This window comes from Branchiostoma lanceolatum, chromosome 18, assembly GCF_035083965.1.
Source record: "Branchiostoma lanceolatum isolate klBraLanc5 chromosome 18, klBraLanc5.hap2, whole genome shotgun sequence".
In the NCBI taxonomy this organism is placed as follows: Eukaryota; Metazoa; Chordata; class Leptocardii; order Amphioxiformes; family Branchiostomatidae; genus Branchiostoma; species Branchiostoma lanceolatum.
In genome coordinates, this window is record NC_089739.1 from 784464 (window position 1) to 808613 (window position 24150).

At 45.3% G+C, this 24150-nt stretch overlaps 1 protein-coding gene across 5 annotated transcripts; it reads right to left on the reverse strand.

The window, feature by feature from the left end:
* Positions 1–197: 197 nt before the first annotated feature.
* Positions 198–24118, reverse strand: LOC136424464 (calmodulin-regulated spectrin-associated protein 1-like). Of its 5 annotated transcripts, XM_066413070.1 has the most exons (19): positions 23690–24116; positions 19791–19886; positions 19046–19258; positions 17699–17784; positions 17106–17217; positions 16593–16731; positions 15877–16028; positions 15296–15380; positions 14182–14418; positions 12859–12984; positions 12121–12307; positions 9886–11656; positions 9509–9595; positions 9021–9145; positions 8184–8377; positions 7618–7737; positions 7213–7331; positions 3570–3733; positions 198–1819 (listed from the first exon to the last, which is right to left on the reverse strand). In XM_066413070.1, exons 1-19 carry the CDS (start codon positions 23780–23782, stop codon positions 1705–1707), a joined length of 4221 nt encoding a protein of 1406 aa, XP_066269167.1. In that variant the 5' UTR covers positions 23783–24116; the 3' UTR covers positions 198–1704. The 5 variants fall into 5 exon arrangements, with proteins under 5 accessions (XP_066269167.1, XP_066269162.1, XP_066269164.1 ...); XM_066413065.1 differs by lacking the exons at positions 198–1819; positions 3570–3733 and adding an exon at positions 5770–6049 and having other exon boundaries at positions 23690–24118; XM_066413066.1 differs by lacking the exons at positions 198–1819; positions 3570–3733 and adding an exon at positions 6109–6296 and having other exon boundaries at positions 23690–24118.
* Between the last annotated feature and the right edge of the window lie 32 nt (positions 24119–24150).

Consider the following 24150-nt stretch of genomic DNA (forward strand, 5'->3'; position numbering starts at 1 on the left):
AGCGACGCCGCCAGTGTGCCGCGGGTCCAGTGAGAGGGGGGCTTAAGGGTCTGGACAGCACATTGCACATTCACACTGCATTCCTGCACTCTTAACTAAATCTCCTGTTTTTCCTACTATAAATATCATCATGGCATTCAAAATGACAAAGAGTCACACCACAAGTACAAGGTGGTTACTATGGTAACATGGATGTTGAGTTTGGTATAAATTTAAGAAAATGTATGCATAATTCTGATGTAGAGCACACAGCTGTCAATCATCACATGATGCCTGTCAATCACTTCCTGACCTGTCAATCAAGTGTCAATCATCACAAGTGAACCATAACTGTCAATCAGATACAGGGCTGTCTCCAGCTTTGAATCATTTTCCGTCCCACTCATTGTTTGGGAGCTGATGTTGTTAACTTTCGTTGTTAAACCTGTATTTTAATCTTATACGAAAAATACATTTTCATCAATTTCATGATATGAAGATCAGATTTTATCCGACAGTCGGGGTGAAATTTTTTCCGTCCCAACTAGCAAATTTCTGTCCTGGGATGGTTCCTTGAGACAGCCGTGTGTCAATCATTACAAGACACAAATGAACTGTAACTGTCAATCAAATGCCATGTCAATCAATCATGTGACACCTTTCAATCAAACTGACAGATCAACTCAAACCATTGCTGCATTATTCAAACAGGCCCTTACTAACTCATTTGCTATATCCTGCTCTTCAGAGGCAGGGACCGAAAAAAGTAATCTCCAAGCAGATGTAAGGATCAGTCTCCGTGTTTTACAAATGTTTTTGAAACATTTCGCACGTCTTTCTAGTAATGAACAATTTTGCTCTACGACACCTTTTTTCAGCAGGAGTGTAGCCCCGTAAAAGCATGCACCACTAGCGAGAGACGCATAAACACAGAAAATAACACAAAAGACCAACAAATAGCCCTGACCGGTAGACCTGCTTGGAGATCAAAAAGTAAGACTTAGTGCAACACCACCATGAACTCCCAAAACTGGTAACAAAGACATGCTAACAACATTTCCTATCAATAAATATGTGTCAATCTCAACTGGGAGATATAAAGTACATGAACAAGAAAGATGAAATTCTACTACCTATCTTACATGTTAACTATTAAACACTATACACATTAACTTTGTCTTTAAACTGACTGACATGTACCCTGCACGGGTGCACCCTTGGTATGGAGAGGGTTAACCCTAACCCTACCGCCTTCTGCTGCAACCAACAAAAATGTGGTACACAGAACCACCCTTAGCAAGGCAATGGTTAACACTAGAGAAAGACTGAAACCTTTGAAAACACATACGGTGTACTAGCACAACAGTTAACCTTCTCCCTGCTGCCTAACTCTGTAACCAATAGGGAAGTGGGTGCCAAACGGCGACTTCAGTGTGCTAAAGGTTAAATGTATCTGGCTTAGTAAATGGCTTTGCTGTAACCAACAAAAATGTGGTACACAGAAACACAGCAAGGGATGGTTAACAGAGAACACTGCTACCTTTGAAAAGGCATACACATACTACAAGTGAAGGAAACATTTAAATGTATCATTCTGGCTTATCGTAAATGGCTTTGTTATAAATACATGATTGAGAGTTGGTATAGCTGCGAACAGCAGGATGTGATGCACAAGATTGGCGACTGACGCGCCCCAGTCTCGGAACGAAAAGCGTCGACGAACGTTCACTTCCCGGACTTCTTACTTTGCCAGAGATGGCTATGGATGGTTAAAGCGTCCACGCTCACGGACATGGTTTTGGAGGGGATTCCGACGAACTGCTTCCCTCCACTGTTGTATCTGCAGTGGGAAGATTCATGTCGAGGGTTAGGAACATGTAGGCACGAGGCAATAAAAATGCTTTGCAAATGCATGTCTAAATATATTATTGGAAATGTTTGATTTTGGTACATGTAGAGGGTAAGGAACATGTGGGCAGGAGGCAATGCTTAATCAAATGCTTTGCAAATATCAGTCTATAGTAGGGGTGGATACCGGTTCGCTGGACCTGATTCGGACCTTTATAACATCCAAGAACTGAGTCCAAAAAACCTGAAAGCCAAAAACCTGAGTCAAAAAAATACTGGACAAAGTACAAATATATTTCTCTATTTTGTTTGATAAAAAGTGTTTTGAGTCTCCCCTCTGACAAAAAAGGCATTTAAAACAAGTGCAATATTCAAATATCAAACACTTGTTTATCTTGAAAGTCTTCTCACCAAGAACTTTTAAAGTTGTGCATGTCAGTATGAATTCTCTATGCTTAATATTGGTCTAATAAAACAAAACATCAACTGGACAGGATCAGGTCCAAGTCCGGACCTGAACCTAAATCTCTGGACCTAAACTTGGACTTAAACCTTATTAAGCCGAACCGGTATCCACACCAAGTCTATAGGGGGCTGTTTTAGAACAACTGGCATTGACATGGTTTTTGAGGGGATTCCTACAAACTGTTTCCCTCCACTGTAGTACCTGCAGTGGACAGGGTAACAAGTTACATTGTATATTAGGAACAAGCAGGGCTCGAAATTCATTTTTAGAAATAGGTGCACTGGTGCACCCAACCAAAAAAATTAGGTGCACAGAAAGAATTTTGGGTGCACCACATAATACAAATTGAATGTGAGCTAAACATAAAATGCTACTACCTCAATCTGTTGTTCTATCTATAGCTAACTTCAAAATTTCAAACAAGTGATACATCAAATAAGATACATCAAAAGGTTTTATTTCTTTTTCTGATACTTACATTTCAAGAGTATTTCTTGTATACTAGTGTTCAATTGTACCTTTACCCAATAACCTACAAAATATCTAGGTGCACTGGTGCACCCACAGTCAAAAATCAGGTGCACAGCTCCAATTTTGGGTGCACACAGGTGCACATGCACCCAGTATTTCGAGCCCTGGGAACAAGGAATAAAAAGATCACTAAGTCTTATAACTTTGTATTGCTGACCTTTCTCTCAAGATTACACATTACTATATCTACAGTCAGACCCGTACAAGTGACTACCCCTACATAATAACCACCTGTCCATTGTAGCCATTCTTTGGTGGTCCCTTCAAGCATTTTTAAATCGACCTTAACAAATTACTTGTCGACAGTGGCCACCTGCTGTGATCATTTACCAAGTACATTTGTACTTTCAGTGGTCAAATGAACTGTACTCTCTCTCTCTCTCTCTCTCTCCAATTTTACATCTTTTGTTCCCCATCATATATGGGGGTTGGACGTGCTTGCACATGGATGGGGGAGCCCCAGAACTCCTCATCAAGTGCAAGTCTTTTTTTCAAGCAAGAGTTTTTACGGCTGGATGCCCTTCCTAACGCCAACCCAAACCCTACTGTTGGGCTTAGGATATGGGAAATACGTGTTAAGTGCCTTTCCCAAGGGCACAACGTCTGGGTGCATGTCCGGACATGTCTGGGTACTCCACTGGGGATTGAATTGGTTCATAGCCGGATGCTCTACCACTATGCCACACAGATGCCACCCTATTGATAAATAAAACAAACAAACAAACAAGCGAACCAGCACACGTACTTGTAGAGGCTGTTGATCATCTTGCCCAGTATGTTGGAGGGCCCGTTCCCCACCAGCTTGTGGATCTTCTCGTTCTCAGGGTTGTAGGAGTAAACCGCTCGGAACTGGCACCGCGCGTCACGGAACAGGATAACGTAGTGGTTCGACCCGGACATGGCGAGCGCCTGGAAATAAACAACAGGTAAACAAACAGGGTTGTAGGAGTAAACCGCTCGGAACTGGCACCGCGCGTCACGGAACAGGATAACGTAGTGGTTCGACCCGGACATGGCGAGCGCCTGGAAATAAACAATCATAGATAAACGAACAAACAAACAGGGTTGTAGGAGTAAACCGCTCTGAACTGGCACCACGCGTCGCGGAACAGGATCACGTAGTGGTTCGACCCGGACATGGCGAGCGCCTGGAAATAAACAACAGGTAAACAAACAAACAAACAGGGTTGTAGGAGTAAACCGCTCGGAACTGGCACCGCGCGTCACGGAACAGGATAACGTAGTGGTTCGACCCGGACATGGCGAGCGCCTGGAAATAAACAATCATAGATAAACGAACAAACAAACAGGGTTGTAGGAGTAAACCGCTCGGAACTGGCACCGCGCGTCGCGGAACAGGATCACGTAGTGGTTCGACCCGGACATGGCGAGCGCCTGGAAATAAACAACAGGTAAACAAACAGGGTTGTAGGAGTAAACCGCCCGGAACTGGCACCGCGCGTCGCGGAACAGGATAACGTAGTGGTTCAACCCGGACATGGCGAGCGCCTGGAAATAAACAACAGGTAAACAAACAGGGTTGTAGGAGTAAACCGCTCGGAACTGGCACCGCGCGTCGCGGAACAGGATCACGTAGTGGTTCGACCCAGACATGGCCAGTGCCTGGAAATAACATCCAATAAGTAAACAAACAAACAAACAAACAGGGTTGTAGGAGTAAACCGCCCGGAACTGGCACCGCGCGTCGCGGAACAGGATCACGTAGTGGTTCGACCCGGACATGGCGAGCGCCTGGAAATAAACAATCATAGATAAACAAACAAACAAACAGGGTTGTAGGAGTAAACCGCTCTGAACTGGCACCGCGCGTCGCGGAACAGGATAACGTAGTGGTTCGACCCGGACATGGCGAGCGCCTGGAAATAAACAACAGGTAAACAAACAGGGTTGTAGGAGTAAACCGCCCGGAACTGGCACCGCGCGTCGCGGAACAGGATCACGTAGTGGTTCGACCCGGACATGGCGAGCGCCTGGAAATAAACAATCATAGATAAACAAACAAACAAACAGGGTTGTAGGAGTAAACCGCCCGGAACTGGCACCGCGCATCACGGAACAGGATCACGTAGTGGTTCGACCCGGACATGGCGAGCGCCTGGAAATAAACAACAGGTAAACAAACAAACAAACAGGGTTGTAGGAGTAAACCGCTCGGAACTGGCACCGCGCGTCGCGGAACAGGATAACGTAGTGGTTCAACCCGGACATGGCGAGCGCCTGGAAATAAACAACAGGTAAACAAACAAACAAACAGGGTTGTAGGAGTAAACCGCCCGGAACTGGCACCGGGCGCCGCGGAACAGGATCACGTAGTGGTTCGACCCGGACATGGCGAGCGCCTGGAAATAAACAATCATAGATAAACAAACAAACAAACAGGGTTGTAGGAGTAAACCGCTCTGAACTGGCACCGCGCGTCGCGGAACAGGATAACGTAGTGGTTCGACCCGGACATGGCGAGCGCCTGGAAATAAACAATCATAGATAAACGAACAAACAAACAGGGTTGTAGGAGTAAACCGCCCGGAACTGGCACCGCGCGTCGCGGAACAGGATCACGTAGTGGTTCGACCCGGACATGGCGAGCGCCTGGAAATAAACAACAGGTAAACAAACAAACAAACAGGGTTGTAGGAGTAAACCGCCCGGAACTGGCACCGCGCGTCGCGGAACAGGATCACGTAGTGGTTCAACCCGGACATGGCGAGCGCCTGGAAATAAACAATCATAGATAAACAAACAAACAAACAGGGTTGTAGGAGTAAACCGCTCTGAACTGGCACCGCGCGTCGCGGAACAGGATAACGTAGTGGTTCGACCCGGACATGGCGAGCGCCTGGAAATAAACAATCATAGATAAACGAACAAACAAACAGGGTTGTAGGAGTAAACCGCTCTGAACTGGCACCGCGCGTCACGGAACAGGATCACGTAGTGGTTCGACCCGGACATGGCGAGCGCCTAGAAATAAACAATCATAGATAAACAAACAGGGTTGTAGGAGTAAACCGCTCGGAACTGGCACCGCGCGTCGCGGAACAGGATCACGTAGTGGTTCGACCCGGACATGGCGAGTGCCTGGAAATAAACAACAGGTAAACAAACAAACAAACAAACAGGGTTGTAGGAGTAAACCGCTCGGAACTGGCACCGCGCGTCGCGGAACAGGATCACGTAGTGGTTCGACCCGGACATGGCGAGCGCCTGGAAATAAACAATCATAGATAAACGAACAAACAAACAGGGTTGTAGGAGTAAACCGCTCTGAACTGGCACCACGCGTCGCGGAACAGGATCACGTAGTGGTTCGACCCGGACATGGCGAGCGCCTGGAAATAAACAACAGGTAAACAAACAAACAAACAGGGTTGTAGGAGTAAACCGCCCGGAACTGGCACCGCGCGTCACGGAACAGGATAACGTAGTGGTTCAACCCGGACATGGCGAGCGCCTGGAAATAAACAATCATAGATAAACGAACAAACAAACAGGGTTGTAGGAGTAAACCGCTCTGAACTGGCACCGCGCGTCACGTAACAGGATCACGTAGTGGTTCGACCCGGACATGGCGAGCGCCTAGAAATAAACAATCATAGATAAACAAACAGGGTTGTAGGAGTAAACCGCTCGGAACTGGCACCGCGCGTCGCGGAACAGGATCACGTAGTGGTTCGACCCGGACATGGCGAGTGCCTGGAAATAAACAACAGGTAAACAAACAAACAAACAGGGTTGTAGGAGTAAACCGCTCTGAACTGGCACCGCGCGTCACGGAACAGGATCACGTAGTGGTTCGACCCGGACATGGCGAGCGCCTGGAAATAACATCCAATAAGTAAACAAAGTAAGCTGCTTAGACAAAATTACTGGTGCCCTGAGGAAGATAACAGACCACACCAAAACGTTGGCTAGGTATATGTAATGTTTCACAACAGTTTCATAAAACGCTCTCTTTTCTAATATATATGTAAGAGCTTTCATGTCACTCTGTCCTAGTATCTTAGGAATCTCTCCCCTTTGACCTCTAACACTTTGCCCTTGACCTGGTTGATGAATTATCTTGTGAAATCTCTCTACCCTTTGACCTCTCACTTAACACTTTGCCCTTGACCTGGTTGTTGGATTATTTTGTGAAATCTCACTACCCTTTGACCACTCACCTCTAACACTTTGCCCTTGACCTGGTTGTTGGATTATTTTGTGAAATCTCTCTACCCTTTGACCTCTCACCTCTAACACTTTGCCCTTGACCTGTTTGTTGGAATATCTTAGGAATCTCTTCCCTCTGACCTCTCACCTCTAACACTTTGCCCTTGACCTGGTTGTTGGATTATCTTGTGAAATCTCTCTACCCTTTGACCTCTCACCTCTAAAACTTTGCCCTTGACCTGGTTGTTGACCTCGCCGGCGAGACAGCAGTCCTTCAGGGCGTTGATGATGATGTGGCGGTTCGACTTGGTGCTGGGCTTCACAAACAGCTTCGGCCCTGAAACATCGAGAACAGGGTTACTTTTGTCTTCACAGCCAGGGTCTAGATTGTGAGGAGCCAACAATTCGTGGGGCTAAATTGCGTATGTTGAAATAATTGCAGAAACACACACGGTCACTTTCAAACGCATGCACAAAGATACACACACACACACACACACACAGACACGCACGTACGCACACACATGCACATACACACACTGAATCGCACACACAGACAACATGGCAAGAAACAATACTTTCCTTCCTTAAAATTGTACCAAAGGACTACAGAAAAGACGTACCTGTATATTCGCTGGTGGAGGACTGTGACGACTGTTCCCAGTCCGGAGTCTTCCTCCCGCTCCCTGAGCTCCCGCTGGTCTCATCCCGACTCTCCACAACACTCGCCGGCCGCGAACCTCCTGGGGGAACAACAGGGGAAAACAAGTCTTCAGCAAAGTTTCTCATCTAACATAGATTACAGTGTGCAGAGCATTTTCATGTGAAACATCTGGGACGGGAAACACATGTACATACATTGTATATCTAGTACAGTGTGACCTTCAGCCTATACTGTAGATGGTTTGGGGTAAGACTTTTCCGACAGTGCACCCATAACAAACAAACCTGAAGCATACCCCTTGTGTGTGTCTATAGGAGGCCAAGATTTGGGGCGGGATTTTTTTGGCCATGTGCCCTTATGGACATAACCCCTCCCCAAGACACGCAAGCATGCACGAACGCACACGCACACAAATAAACTAAAAGAGGATCCCTTGTGTGCATCTATAGGAGGCCAAGATTTGGGACAGGATTTTTTGGGCCGTGCGCCCTTATTCATTATTGTTATAAAACCACACCCACAAACCTGATGAAGAGGACCCCTTGTGTGAGTCGGTAGGCGGCCCAGACTTCGGGCGGGACTTTTTCGGCCGCGCCCCCTTCCTCTGCTGCTGCTGCTGCAGCTCCTGCTCGTGTTTCCGTCTCTGGTACTCCTGATAGATCAGCTCCTTCCGTATCTTCTCCTCCGCCTTTCTCTGCTCAGCTTCTTCCTGTCGACGTCTGGAACAGGGAAAGGGAATCTTAGAACCTTCATTCATCATGTTCTGTGTATCTGTGCCTGTATACTAGTAGTAGTAGTCGGTTAAACCGCCTTTCGGTGTAACACACCAGCTTCACGGGCATGCAGTGCAGCAGTAGCTGGTTATATTACATAGAACGACCTGTCATACCTAACCTTTGCACATCTGACTGCAAAATTGCTTAAAGCTATCTAGTGAGGATGCTCCTATGATAGTTCTAGGAAAGTATGAATTTTTGAATGGACCCAAATCTGCATGACTTATTAGGATTCCAAACTCCTTGACATTGTTAAGAATGTTTACTTAACATTAACAAAGAAGCTGTGTAAGTCTTAAAGAAGCTGTGTAAATCTTAAAGAAGCTGTGTTACGTCTTAAAGAAGCTGTGTAACGTCTTAAAGAAGCTGTGTAACGTCTTAAAGAAGCTGTGTAACGTCTTAAAGAAGCTGTGTAACGTCTTACTTTCTCTCCTCCCTTAACACTAATGTCTTAAAGAAGCTGTGTAAATCTTAAAGAAGCTGTGTAAATCTTAAAAAAGCTGTGTAATGTCTAAAAGAAGCTGTAACATCTTACTTTCTCTCCTCCCTTAACAATAATGTCTTAAAGAAGCCTTGTAAGTCTTACTTTCTCTCCTCCCTCTCCCTCTCCTGCTCAGCCTCCCTCTCCATCTGTCTGACCTTCAGCTGCTCCTCACGCTTCATCCGAGCGCGCAGGAACTGCTCTCGTTTTCTCGTCACCTCCTCCTTCGTCTGCAGAGGGACAAAATCAGTGTTCTACATTGTACATGCAGCTAGCAAAGTATATTTGTGTGCCAATGCTATGATCAAGATCACCAGTAAGCTGCCATTAGGTGACTGTTTTTCAACCACCATACATGTAGGACTGTTTTTTTCACAGGAGATTGCTGCGACCCTTCATGAATCTTTAAAAGAATGAACATTTGACTCTGGAATAATCTTGCATGGACACAAGCCAATCCATGCAATGTGTGGATGTTCGAGTTCTGAGCAAATTTATGTGTCCAGGGACACCTGAAAACAGGCCGCATGCCATCCCTGGTAAATACAATGATAATTAGAAATGTGAGGGAATTTCTTCCGTCCCGTACTTACCTTATCTGCGTCTACAGAGTTGAAAGAGAAGAACCCCATAGCGGCAGCCTTTCCCTCCGCTTCGGGGCTCTCAGGTAACGCAGCCTCCTGCAAAAGGTCAAATATTCAAGGTCGTAATTTAACATTGAAGGTCAAACATTCAAGGTTGTAATTAAACATTCAAGGTCAATTATTCAAGGTCAATTATTCAAGGTTGTAATCAAGCACTCAATGTCAAACATTCAAGGTCAAACATTCAAGGTCAGAGTCAGCGGACATACATCCAAAAATGATATTCTTTTCATGTACTTACTCAAGATATAGTCACAAAATTATCATATTGGATAGTCACAGGCGATGAATCTGACAACTTTTAGGGTAACGAAATAACAGCTGACCTCCTTGCTGTCCTCTGGTTTGCACACCTCCCCGGTCAGCGCCCACTGTTCCACCGAGCTGTCAAACGTCGTCTGCACGTTCACCGCGCCGTTCTCGTGATCAACACGCGACGTCGCCGGCCCCTGCTCGGATTCGCTCCTGGGGAGGTCAGCGTCAAACTGCGGACCAGACGACCCCAATCCCAGCGTCTGGTCCGATTGGCTGGCAGCTAGTCTCCGGTGCTGAACATGTTCAATAGTCGGCGAGGCTTCCATCGCTGTCACTCTGCTCAGCTGCTTTTTCGAGGACCGCGATTGGTTCGAAGAAACAGACGATGCAATCGACACGGTGCCCGCTATGTTCGCATGAGTCATTTTGGGCGTGGACGATGCCACATTCTTTTCCTTGCTTTTCGGTGACGACTTGGAAGAGACCGGTTTTACCTTAGGTGATGACGGGACTCTCTCCTTAGCCGGTGGCGACGACTGGCTCTTCAGAACATCCTGGTGGTGAGACAACCGGGCGATTTCCTTCTGGATAAGGGACAAGTCACTGTTCAGTCTTTCCAAGGAGGTGTTGTATTCGTTCAGGTCGATGACGTCGCCGGGGCTGGTGACTTCGTTAGGCGACATGGGGAGATCGGGGGGCTGTTTCGGAGAAAACACGGGTTCCTGGTTGACCTCTGTAGTGACCTCCTCTGGGATAGATGATTTTGCCGAGGCGAAACCGGTCATACACGGAGCGGGGACTTCGTTCTTGTCGAATCGGATCCTCCCGTTATTGTCACCCCGGTCGTAATGGTAGTTTTCTGGCGCCGGTTCTTTCGTCGGGGTGGCCTTCTTCTGCGAGATGACGTGCAGAAACGCCGCCTTGCCGACTCTCTGTCTCTGCCGGTTCCACTGAAGCTCCATCTTCTTCTTCTCGTTCTCGATCGTTCGCCTCTTTTCCTCTAATTTCAGCCGCAGCTTCACCATCTGCGATGCGAGCGGTTGCGTCCCGTGTCCGTTTTCTTGTTCCTCCGGAGTGCTCCCTCTCGAAGCCCGGTTCCGCCCCCACGTGGTCACGTGACCAGAGGTCGCGACCTTGACCTCCTGTGGGGTCGTTGCCATGGGAATGCTGCCGTTACAGTTTTTGTCACCCTTCCCCCATGTCTGGATTGGTACTGGGTCTCTCTGGAGGAACTCCATCTGGAGCGACTCTCTCTGAGTTTGGAGTGACTCTCTCTGAAATGACTCCTTCTGGAGTGACTCCTTCTGGAGCGACTCCTTGTCTAAAGTCTCACTGTGAAGTTTGGGCGACTCTACGACGTCCCCGTCTTCTGTAGTTCCGGGAGTCTCTTCTTCCAGGGCCGCTGCCCTCCCGACGTTGTCGTCGATGACAGGAATTCCCGCTGCTTGCGCGGACTCTGTCGTATACATGTTCTCAGCGACGGTGTAGCTTTTCCCAGTGGTCGGAATCGCACACGCTTCTGGATGATCTGTGGTATCGTATGACATCGCTGACGACACAGGCGCGAGGTAAAATCCCAGCGGACGATTGGCTGAGCAGCTTTCCGAGCTAATCGTTGAATCAGAGTCCCCTTGCGAACCCATCACTACGTCGCTTGAACTCGACAGCGAGAAGCTGCTCACTGATTCGCTGATGGGCGTAATCTGATCCATGGTGTCCACGTCACTTGATACCACGGTGTGGCGAAGCCGGCCCGTGCGGTCGATCTTCGTGACGGACTTGTCCGGACCCTCTCCTAGCTCATCCTCCTTTTTACAGGCGTTGGTTTTCTCCTTGGACGGTCTGAGAACAGAAGTTTCAAGATGTCTTCAACAAATTGAATTAAAACCAATTTCCAAACAAGTTTAGTTTGGCAGTCCAGTCAACATGCAATCATCTAACACCTATTTCATTTATAAAAAAAAACAATAAATTAATATACAAACAATAGGCAATATCATTTCACAACTAATGTTATTAAAATTCACATCCATGGCTCAGAATACTAATACTGGTTAGCAATCATGTCAGATAAGGTATCAGGGGTTAAAATTGCTATACTGTAAATGCATTTAAGTTCGTGTGGTTTTAATTTCGCGTTAAGGAGAAAATGGAGTGTTCGTCGTGGTTCAAAGTTTGCATTTGAAACAGGAGTAGCACTACAGAGAAACAGGCAGAAATGTTCGCGGGGTTTTTTAAGTTCACGGCGAAGAGCTTACCGCGAACATAAAACCGCCGCGAACATTTCTGCATGTACAGTACCTTACCTTAGCACGGCAGGCATGAGAGGCTCCCGCGGTGCCTGGGTCGCCGGGCTACTGTCCCTGGCGGCCTCCCGCGGGGCCTGAGCGTCCTGCGATGCCAGGCTACTGTCCCCGCGGTCGGAGCGAGACTCAGGGCGGGAGGAGACGCTCTCCAGGTCCAGGTCCTGATGGGACTCGTGGCCTACGTTACCTGCAACACAAACAGGACCAAATTCATTCAATTTTCTTTATCTTAAAGGCAGTTTGGCAGTCCGTAAAACTTGGTACGTAAATGAACGTTAGACATACAGGTAAAAGGATACACAAGAATAACAGTTACTCATTGTATTTGTACAACAACATCAACTAATGAACACAAGGTAACAGTTACTGAAACAAGTCACTGGATAGATTTTGGAAACAGTCAGATGTTTCAGAGAGCAGCCACACTGACAGTACCTATCGACAGGGAACCTCAGATCTTACTCCAGCTAGCTAGTCACTGACGATAAGAAGTGGATGCTGTCTGGAACGTCTGACCATTTCCAAAATCTATCCAGTTGTTTGAATAACTGTTATCTTGTGTTCATTAGTAGATGTTAGTGTACAATTGTTGTGCAAAGGGTTTACATTCATATAATAGCTGAGTGTACAGAACAAGATTGATTTGATATTCAGCCCTGCATCCACTTGTGCATTATGACATAGGAAGAAAAAGTGAATAGGTCTTGAAAAACAGCCAAAAGGTGAAGATTTCCTGACCTGGGCGTGGCACTCCCCCGTTGCTATTGGCGACCTCGGGCCAGGCCATGACAGAGCCCTGCACCGCCGCGTCTGAGGCGGAGTTTAAGGAGTTTGATCTTCTTAAAGGGTGGAGGACTTCTTCACCTGAAGGATAAGAAAAGATCTTAGATGATAGTATCATGATACAGTAGAATCCGCTTATTTGCATAACTGATTTGCCAGTGTATTTTATGCAATTATAAGGAGTAGTCAATTAACCCTAGGGGACAAAATGAGTGGCACTGAGGGGGAGGGGGTTGTTGTGGTTACCAGGATGGCACTTGAAGGAAACAGACACACATGCACTGTGTCAAATTCACTCACTCCCAGGTTATACAAAATGTATCATATTGAATTCATAAGCATATCATCAGTTTATTTACACATGTTGAGTGCAAAGAATGGCAAACTTAGCGAGAAATTGGCAATTCTATTCTTCTGAATCCTATCACAGCAAATGACAATGGAGTAGCTACAGCTTTTTCAAAACACAAAGGACAATAACAGTTCCTATGGTGTTGTCTAACCATCGAAACTATTCATACTCGATTTACATCTGAATGACATTTGCATAAGATCCATAAGAGTTAGTGACTTTGACATGTTCAACCAGTTTTACCTGTTACCATTGGCATTATTTTATGCAAATAGCCGGAGTATGCGAAAATGGCTAATGCAATTATGCCATTTTATCTATAATGGAGTGAATGGGAAATGGTTTGGGTTTTCATAATTTTATGCATATCCCCGAAATATGCTATTAACAGTAATGCAAATAGCTGGAGTCTACTGTATTACTATAGACACGGCAATCTTAGTTGTTGTTTTTTGGATTGAGAGCATAATAATAATTATAACTGTTTGAGTTTGAGGGAGAGACTCTGGATATAGTCAGGCTCAAGTTTCCCACTGAATTTGAGGCCCATGCTGAATTTTTACCAAAAAAAAAATGAATCATGAAATAATGTTGGAGGACCAAGAAAATAAATTACATTGACAAAATTGCTCCCCAACTAACTATGGGTATTGGTCAGCGAATGTCAAACATACTCTTCCCCTGCTGGCTGTCCTGTTTTGGTTCAATAAGATTTCCATTAGTGTTGCGACGTATGTCTGCTAAGTAAGCACTGCTTTGCAACAACTGTATTTGCCAGCGAATGTGAAAAATACCCTCCCCCTGCTGGCTGTTCTGCTTTGCGCGGTGCCGGAGCGCCAGAAGCGGCGTATGTCTGCTGATATCAGCACTGCTTTACAAGTATTTATAGTTTATAATGAGTATTTGCCGGCAAATGTGAGACATACCCTCCCCCTGCTGGCTGTTCTGCTTCGCGCGGTGTCGGAGCGCCAGAAGCGGCGTGTGTCTGCTGATGTCGGGGCTGCTGTGCGACGGCGTGATGCTCAGGTTGCTAGGCGTGTCCCTGTTGCTAGGCTTGTCATGGTCCGGAGTCTGGAAACTCCGCTTTGTCGCTCGGCTGATCGGGACGTTCGGGCGCGGCCGGGCTCGGGTCGGGGTGGAGGACACCTCGGCATCAAACGGAACTGTAAACAACAACAAAAGGAACTGTAAACAACAACAAAAGAAGACAAAACTGACGTGAAAACTAAAAATATTGGGTGCATATCCAAAACTGGAGCTGTGGACCTAATTTTTGACTGGGGGTGCAGCAGTACACCTCCATGTAGATAGGTTATATGGACGTAAAGGCACACTTTACAATTAAGAATAAAATATAATGCTTCACCTCAATTGAGGATGTCAGTGCTTTACTTTTTTGAGTATAAATTCTTTAAATGTGTTCACTTACAAAAATCAATAAAACCTTTGTTGCAAAATGTATAATCATTTTGTTTGAAATTTTCAAGTTAGCTTAAGAATATCAGATCCAAGTTCTGGAGAGAGGCAGTAAGGTTTGTTATCAAACTTTGCTTACGGTCTACTTTATTCTACAGTATATGTATGTTGTGCACCCCAAATGCGTGGCGTCTGTGTGGCACAGTGGCAGAGCATCCGGCTATGAACGGATAAGACCCAGGTTCAATCCCCAGTGGAGTACCCAGACATGTCTGGACATGCACCCAGACGTTGTGCCCTTGGGAAAGGCACTTAACATACATTTCCCATGTCCTAAGCCCAGCAGTAGGGTTTGGGTTGGCGTTAGGAAGGGCATCCAGCCGTAAAAACTCTTGCTACAAAAAAGGACACGCACTTGTTGAGGAGTTCTGGGGCTTCCCCATCCATGTGCAAGCACGTCCAACCCCCATGTTGGGGAACAAAAGACGTTAAATTGGATAGAGAGAGAGAGAGAAATGTTTTCTGTGCACCTACATTTTTAGGTCACATGGCATCAGTGCACCTATTCTCAAGATTAAAATTGTGTCTTGATGATTAAATCTATATTGAACAGTTTGTACTGACTTGTCTGTTGGTGGTTGGTTAGAGCAGGTTGGACGATATCCGGTCGAACCACCTCCAGCCACCAGAACAACTCAGCAATGAACGCCTGAAAAACACACAAGATGTAAACATGTAACACAAGCAATATAACAGTTACAAACTCAAGCAACTGGATAGTTTGTTAACAGTCAATACGTTTCAGGCAGTGTCACTGACCTCTGACCCCTCTGTGACATTTTATCTTAGTTCTCAATCAATGTTAGGTTTGCTGAGTAACTGTGTAGCCTCAGTTAGGCTGTAATTTTATTCAAGATTGATAATGGTTGAGTAATTTGCTGAATTGTGGGTGACCTTTTAACTTGGGAGCTATTAAATGGATGCTGCATGTACATGGGGGTGGTCAGGCTCACTTACACTAGTCATACAAAGTCGGACTGAGGGGATGTAAAAGACAATGATCATGTGTATTTATGTTAACCTTGTAAATTGTATACAGTACCAGAACAGGACCCCAGGAAGACTAGTAAGTACATGATGTATTTTACTAATGGAGATTCTAAATAAACAGACAAACAAACAAACAAACAAACAAACAAACCCACCTTGATGTTTGGCTTGAGGACCTCGGGGCTGTACAGGACGTCCTCGTAGGACAGGTGGAACATGGCGCCGAGATGCTGGTCGCAGAACCGCCGCACCAGAGACAGGTTCCGCACAGACTCCGACATGGCAATCAGGGAACCAAGCTGACCATCTGTCAGGAAAAACACGACAGTATTTAATGGTTTGGCTGTTCAGCACACACAGGAAGGGCTTCACAACTAGCCTGTGGCTGTTACAAAGGGCTAGCCCTGCTGGCAAAGACAACTGAATCGCCGACATCGAAATCAGTGATCCAAGCTGACCATCTGTCAGGAAAAACATTGAACTTTAACAACTGGGACTAGGGTTTTGTACGGGATGGAATTTTTAAAATCATTATTACAATAAGATAACATCAAGTGTGATCACATTTTGGTGGTTTTGACAATTTTTCCGAAGACTCCTTTAGAATCCTGTCTATAACATTCATAGTGACCACCTGTCCACTTAGACCAGATTTTATCGGACGCCTGAGTGGTCTTCTTGGACAGGTTTGACAGTACAGGTTACAAATTGAAGACGAAGCTGAATGTTTGACAGCTGTTTTCTTGTAGAAAAACGTGGCTTCAAGATGATGCAAACGAAAGGAAGCCTTGAGTGTGAAGATTATTTGATATGTCAGTACAACAGTAGAGGAGAGCAGTTTTGGGTAATTCTGCTAGGGGGCATGACTGACCTTCCGGGCGGATGTGGTTGGGACAGTAGAAGCAGAGCACGGCCAGAAGCACACGCCCGTCGCTAAGGTCCTTCAGGATGTCATCCAGCGTGGGGAGGTCCCAGCCGCAGGGGTCACCGCCCTCCGGGGCGTTCACCTTCTGTGGGAAACAACAAATCTTTTGTGAGACATTTGGCCTCTTAATCACCCGCACTGTAATTTAGCTACTCCAATCTATAGCTATGAGAGGGGTTAGTTGATTCAGGAAAAAAACCCTCCATGTACACATCATTTCAGATACTGAGACATTTGTATGCACAGGTTACTTTCTGTCATTCTCAGTCACATGCATGGCCAGGTTTTGGAGCCCATTGTCAGAGTCCCTCTAACAGCGTCCAAGTCAGGCTTTCTGGGATTAAAACTTCTTGGTTTCCACTCCATGTGGGAAAAGTACCAAACTGATGAATGTAGTAACCAAATACTAGTATACATCTGTATCAAAATGTCCAAGAAGTCAAATTATTATTTCCTTACCTTTGACCCCCTCCTGTCCTGTAGAGTCCTGCCCACTTTGTTTAACCAGAACAGCAGAGCGTCCTCCATGTCATACGGCAGCTCCTGTGACGCGTTGAAGGTCGCAAATTTCCTGGGGGGAGGGGGGCATTGTTAGGGAGATGGCAAAATGAATGCTTCGTTATGTCTTAGATAAAGACTGGATTTCTAGTGCCTAAAAATAGGGCCACGCCAAATCCTTCTTTGGTTTTAGGAAAATCCTGTTCAGTTGATGTTTTGTTTTATTAGAACAATATTAAGCATAGGGAATTAATACTGACACGAACAACTATAAAAGTTCCTTGGTGAGAAGACTTTCAAGACAAACCAGTGTTTGATATTTGAATGTTGCACTTATTTAAAATGCTTTTTTGTCAGAGGGGAGACTCAAAAAGCTTTTTATCAAACAAAATAGAAAAATTATTATTTTCACTTTGTTCAGTTTTTTTTGGACTCAGGTTTTGGCTTTCAGGTTTTTTTGAATCTGTTCTTGGATGTTATAAAGGTCCGAATCAGGTCCAGCGAACCGGTATCCACCCCTACCTCTGTGGAAGGTAAACAGGTGGAATACTTACTTGACTGCCGTGACGACCCCTTCAATACTGATGACCTCGTTAATGTAAGCCTCCATCAGGGCATCCAGCACGGCCAGGTGGGACTTCTGTAAACAACAAAAACAACAATGAACAACAACAATGTGTAACATTGGTCAGGTGGGACTTTGGTGAACAACAAGTTACAGTAACTGATACAAATACCTCTTCTGTATCCGAGGTTACAGTTCTCCCACCCAAATGAGTAACATGGGTTTTCTGTGATGAGTGCAAAGCTTTGACAAACTGTCATCTAGTGTGTATGCTCCCGAAACAGCCTACATAGATAAGGTACCGTTGCCTCTTCTCTTAGAGGACAAAAAGTTGGAGATCCCCAGAACTCCCTCTGACAGAACATAGTTTACAAAAACTGCACTGCAAACACACTCACATACACTCACACAGACACAGACACACACATGCCCCCAAACACACACACACTCTCTTACACACACACAAACACTCACACTCACCAGGTTTATTGGCTGTGCCTCCTGTTGGTATACATAACGCACTCACACAGACACAGACACACACACACACACACACACACACACACAGACACACACACACACACACACTCGCACGCATGCACGCACACACACACACTCACACACACACACACGCACACACACACAGACAGACACACACACACACACTCACACACACACAGACACACACACACACACACACAGACACACACACACACACACACTCGCACGCATGCACGCACACACACACACTCACACACACACACACGCACACACACACAGACAGACACACACACACACACACTCACACACACACAGACACACACACACACACACTCACAGACACACACACACACACACACACACACACACACCACACACACACACACACACACACACACACAAACACACACACACACACACACACAAACACACACACACTCACACACACAAACACACACACACACACACACACAAACACACACACACTCACACACAGGCATACACACACACACACACACACACACTCACACACACACTCACCAGGTTGATCGGCTGTGCCTCCTGTAAGTTCTCCTGTGAGACTCCATTCTCCTCATCTTCCATGGCCTGTATACCGCACCAGTACACACACGCACACACACACACTCACACACACGCACACACACACACACACACACACACACACACACACACACACACACACACACACACACACACACACACACACACACACACACACACACACACAAACACACACACACACACACAAACACACACACACTCACACACAGGCATACACACACACACACACACACACACTCACACACACACTCACCAGGTTAATCGGCTGTGCCTCCTGTAAGTTCTCCTGTGAGACTCCATTCTCCTCGTCTTCCATGGCCTGTATGCCTCGCCGGCTCAGCGCCTGCATCACGCTCCAGTGTCCCCCCCAGTCGCACGGCTCCCGGAACAGCTGAGTACAGATCATACAGTACAGCTCTCCGGCCGTCAGCATGCCGACCAACAACGGCGTCAGCTGTTCAACACCCTGTAAACAACAACAACAAACATGTAAACAAAAACGCATCACGCTCCAGTGTCCCCCCCAGTCGCACGGCTCCCGGAACAGCTGGGTGCAGATCATACAGTACAGCTCTCCGGCCGTCAGCATGCCGACCAACAATGGCGTCAGCTGCTCCGTACCCTGTAAACAACAACAACAAACATGTCAACAACAACAGATCATACAGTACAGCTCTCCGGCTGTCAGCATGCCGACTAACAACGGCGTCAGCTGTTCTGTACCCTGTAAACAACAACAAAAATGTGTTTAAAAAATCATGCATTAAAAAGATAAAAAAATTAAAAGAAAGGTAAAGTGGTTGAACCTCAGACTAATCAGGACGAAGCATGACGCTTCCGTTAGCTAGTAGCCAATTTGTTACAGCTCGCGTATCTACTAGTAGCCAAGCACACCAGGTCACACCTTCTCTTCTCGATAAGTAAGTAGGGCTCTTTTACATGCAAATTTAAAGGTTTGACGCTTGAGGCTTAAAGACAAAACAAACAAAGCTACAAACCTCGTCGTCCGTGAAGAACGGCCACTGCAGCTCCGGAGGCACCAGTCCGCCGTATGCCTTCCCGATGGCCCACAGCATGGAGGCATGGACCTTCGACTGGGGAATATAACAGCATATTTTACATCACCACTGAACTCTATATAGCCCTTCTACTTAAGTACTTGTAGCCCTTTCCCACATGTACAGCCCATACAATGATTTTGAATGAAGCATGGAGACATGGACCTTTGCTAGAAAACAATACAAGTTAAAGGCCCTTACATGTACATGTACTCATTCACTCACTCAAACACTATATGAATCATTATGATCTGTTTGATTTGAAATTCTAAACATCTGTTTTTCCAGTTGTGCATTTGGGCTAGACATGCACTTTATGTATCTTTGCTTTGTTTCCAGCACTACAGCATGTAGCTCTAAATCCATCAATATGTTTTTGGCAACATGGGTTATCATTAATTTACAATTTGCATAATGGAAGCACACCTGCAACATCTATTACTAGTAGTGTTACAGGTTCCATTGTTACATATGTCCTGTTTGCAGTCATTTAACATTTCATATAATATACTGAATTCATGTTTAATGTTATCATAAGTTCTATTTCAAGCATTTGCCCACTCTCTGACAAAAATAGTTACTCAAGCATCTGGATAAAACTTTGAAACAGCCAGACGTTTCAGACATAACAGTATCCACTGTCTTTGTGAGTGACGTTTGTTTCAATGAATTAGGACAGGGAAACCATGTTTTATACCAACGCTCTGCCCAAGCTGACAGTGTTATGTACCATGGCAAACCAGTAACCTTTTCTCCAGTATAGTCCCCAGATACATGTAGCAAACTGCAACTGTAAGGCTTTTTTAGCAAGTAGGCTAGAAAACTACAATGTAACTTAATAACTGAATGAGTGTGGCCTGTGTCGGTTCAAGCATGGGCAGTAGGCCTCAGCTCCGCGGACTCAAAACAATAGCGAGTTTGTCTTCCCCGCTGAGCAGTTGCGTAAGACATCCTACCCCATAGTTATGCAAATACTCCCGACGGCCCCCCGTCGTCCAATGTGAGACAGCCGCTCGGAGGAGCTAACTTCAAAATATCTAAGGGTACGAAATCAGCACTCCTGGTCACCGTTACCAGAAGGGGTGTCTTCGATCTTTCGGGGGCCAATCCGGACCTATTACAAGGAGGTTAAATATTGCCTATTACTGTCCATTGCAGTCCCCATTTTGCAACGTAACAAAGTAACAGGATGCTCACAAAAGATGTGTTACACTGGAGATACGTCATAGTCGTTTTAATGGAAGGTTTAGCACGTTTATCGTCTGATTTTAGCTGGTAAATCTGGATAGAAGTACGATATCTAGTGAGTACGTAAGAAGCAAATAGGAACGCATGTACAATGCTGGTAGACAAATATATGATGAATAAGATATCTATGTTCACAATCCTGGCATTTCCAAGGCTTATCATAATGATAGCTTAGTTAATAGCGGTGCCGAAACCCCTTGCGTGCATGGCACCGGCCCGGTCCAATCTGCCGGCCGTGATGTCATTGTTCTGTGAACAGCGGTGCCGTGCATACTGCCGGTAACGGTCATGTCGGGAAAAGAAGGATTTTTGGGCGTTACAAAATGCCTCGTATCGTCCTTTGTCATCGGGTTTTTTTATCAACTAGGTGTTTTCCATGGGTAAATAGGACACCAAACATGAGAATCACCACCAAGCCAAGTGCCTGAGTCGAAGGAATTAGCAGAAAATTAGGTTGTTTGAAATGAGATTTCGTACCTATCGCTCATTCCTCGCTCCGCGAGGAATTCGCTTAGCGCCTGCGGCGCCATGGGGCGCCCTTCGGGCGCCCACCTACGAGCGCCCTTCGGGCGAGGTCGGCTTTCGGGTAAGTTCGGGATCCGCTCAGCCTATCACCCGATATCCCGGTATATATTCGGTATATATATAGACTCTCCTTCCGAGGCCTACAGCCTATGGTTCAAGCTGTGTTTTACTGCACCATCTGTGCACTTGTGTATTGATTACAATATCTCTGATATTGATGTTATGAATTCTGTACATTACGCATATTTGTCATAATGCCGTATGATACTATATCATAGAAACACAATCCACATTTAGGTAAGGCAACACGCAGTTATTGCCTTGATTCTCATATTCAGGAAATATAATACTTAAAACATTATTGAAATGGGTTTAGTATTAGAACACAAAGACGAAATGGAAGTACTTAGGTTGATTCTACATGGCCCAAAATAATCATGTCATGAAATTGTTGGAAAAAAATTGGGTAATTTGAGAGTTTACAAATAACAGGTAACCAAAATACTATAATTCACAAATCTGTTAATTGTTATATGGTCCTGCACTTAAACTAAAAGTACAATCCACACAGGAATGCCACTAGTACAAGATAAGATGGGCTGTTCAACCTGTCTGTAATTTATCGACACACAATCTTGCAAATGTTGGTTAGGAGCCCTGTGCAGGCAAAGAATACAAACACAAAATTGTAATTTGTAGTTTTAAAATTGCAGGTAACAAAATTATTGTAATTTGCGAGTCTGTTATTGTTGTACATTCCACACAGGAATGTCACTACAAGTACTGGAATGTTCCTGAAACGTGTCTGTAATTTATCCACACACAGTCTTGCATTGTTGGTTAGGAGCCGTTCTTCAGTAATTGCTAAATTGCCCCTAAATTGGATCCTGGCACGCTCGGAGCTACATGGTAACGGTGCAGTCAAACAAACATGATGTGAACTCAGCCGGGCAATCATGACGTCATCATTATAGTGTAGTACATGTATGTACCGGTAGCTACTATAAGCTGAATGTAAACAAAACGACATCTTACATGAAAACAGATACTGGTGTAGTGTAAAGTCAAACCTGTACAAGCAGCCATCACTGCATATTTCAAAACCACAAGGCCATTGTGGTCTCTTTTTGGTGTCATTGACCCAAGTAAATATCAATAATCCTGTCTATAGTGACCCCCTGTCTGTAAGCATTTTCATCACGTCCTATGAGTGGTCTCTATAGACAGGTCGTGGACAATAAAATCCTTCAGGTACAGGTCTGACATACCTGACTGTGATTACTGGAGCAGAACATGTCGTCATGTCATGCCAACGTTTTGCGATTAAAAACAGGTGAATCCTATCCATAGGCAAAGATTATCATGTAGCGAAAGGAAAAGTCGCTGATCTCGTTGTCCTCATTTTGAATTTGAGATGACAAATGCATTAATCATTTCTAACTGTAAAATAAATTGGTAAAAAGGTAAATCGCTTGACCACAAGACAGAGATTACAGTCTTGTAAACGGGAAAACTCATAAAGATTATGATATAGAAAAAAGTAAAGGAATTATTTCTAACTGACATCCACTGTAAATATTCTGATCTCTACCCCTTACATCTGCTTGGAGATAGAAATCCACCCACAAAATAACTCGATTTGGGCTGCCTCTTCCAATTTGTTACGTTTTCTTATTGAAACAATTATTCACAAAGCTTGTAGATTTAGTAAGTTACACTGATGTTATCTTACACAAAATAACACCCATGCTGAGAGTAACCCGCTATCTCAATGACCGTTAGTGTACTGATAAACATGTAAACAACAACACGGGAACGTTACGTTTGATCAGGATGATTATGTCGACAAATATTTTCATTTTGATGACTGCGACGGCTGGGAATGTAATAATGTTTGTCTAACTACAGAAACAGAAGCCGAACCCAAACCTTTTCATATCTACACCTAGTGTAGGTATAAGACTGGTTTAAGAAAATATAAAGACCTGACGCAAACACTGGAACTAAATTTCGGACAGGTATTTTTAAGATGGTGGGTATAAAAAATGTGTTGTGTTTTTCCTCACCCTGAATGTGTCGTACTCCGTGAGCGGCACGATGTCGGGCACGGCCGGCCCGTCGTCTGGGTCCGGCTGGCGGGTCGGGAGTTCCCCGGACATGGTGAGGAGAAACTGTCGCGATTATTTATGTCTCAGAAAAACCGATTCTTGTTCAGTCAGGAAGTCAGCAGCGGTCTACATCATCGTCCCGTCCCATCCTGACATCACCAGTCAGGGGTGTGGGGGTGTTTCTGTCACGTCTACTCTTCCGTTACAGCGGGGAATCCTTCCAGTAGAACCCACAGAACACGTCGGAAAGGTAGCAGCGTCTGTCAAGGTAAAAATCCGCCTAAAACCTCCCGTAATCGCCCACTTCTCACCTCAACTATTTTACAATCAAAAAATTTTTATTCCACCTCTGGCCAGTTTTCCATACTGCGCATGCGTGAACTGCAGCTTACCCAGCCTGCCCTGCGCGCAGATCTCGG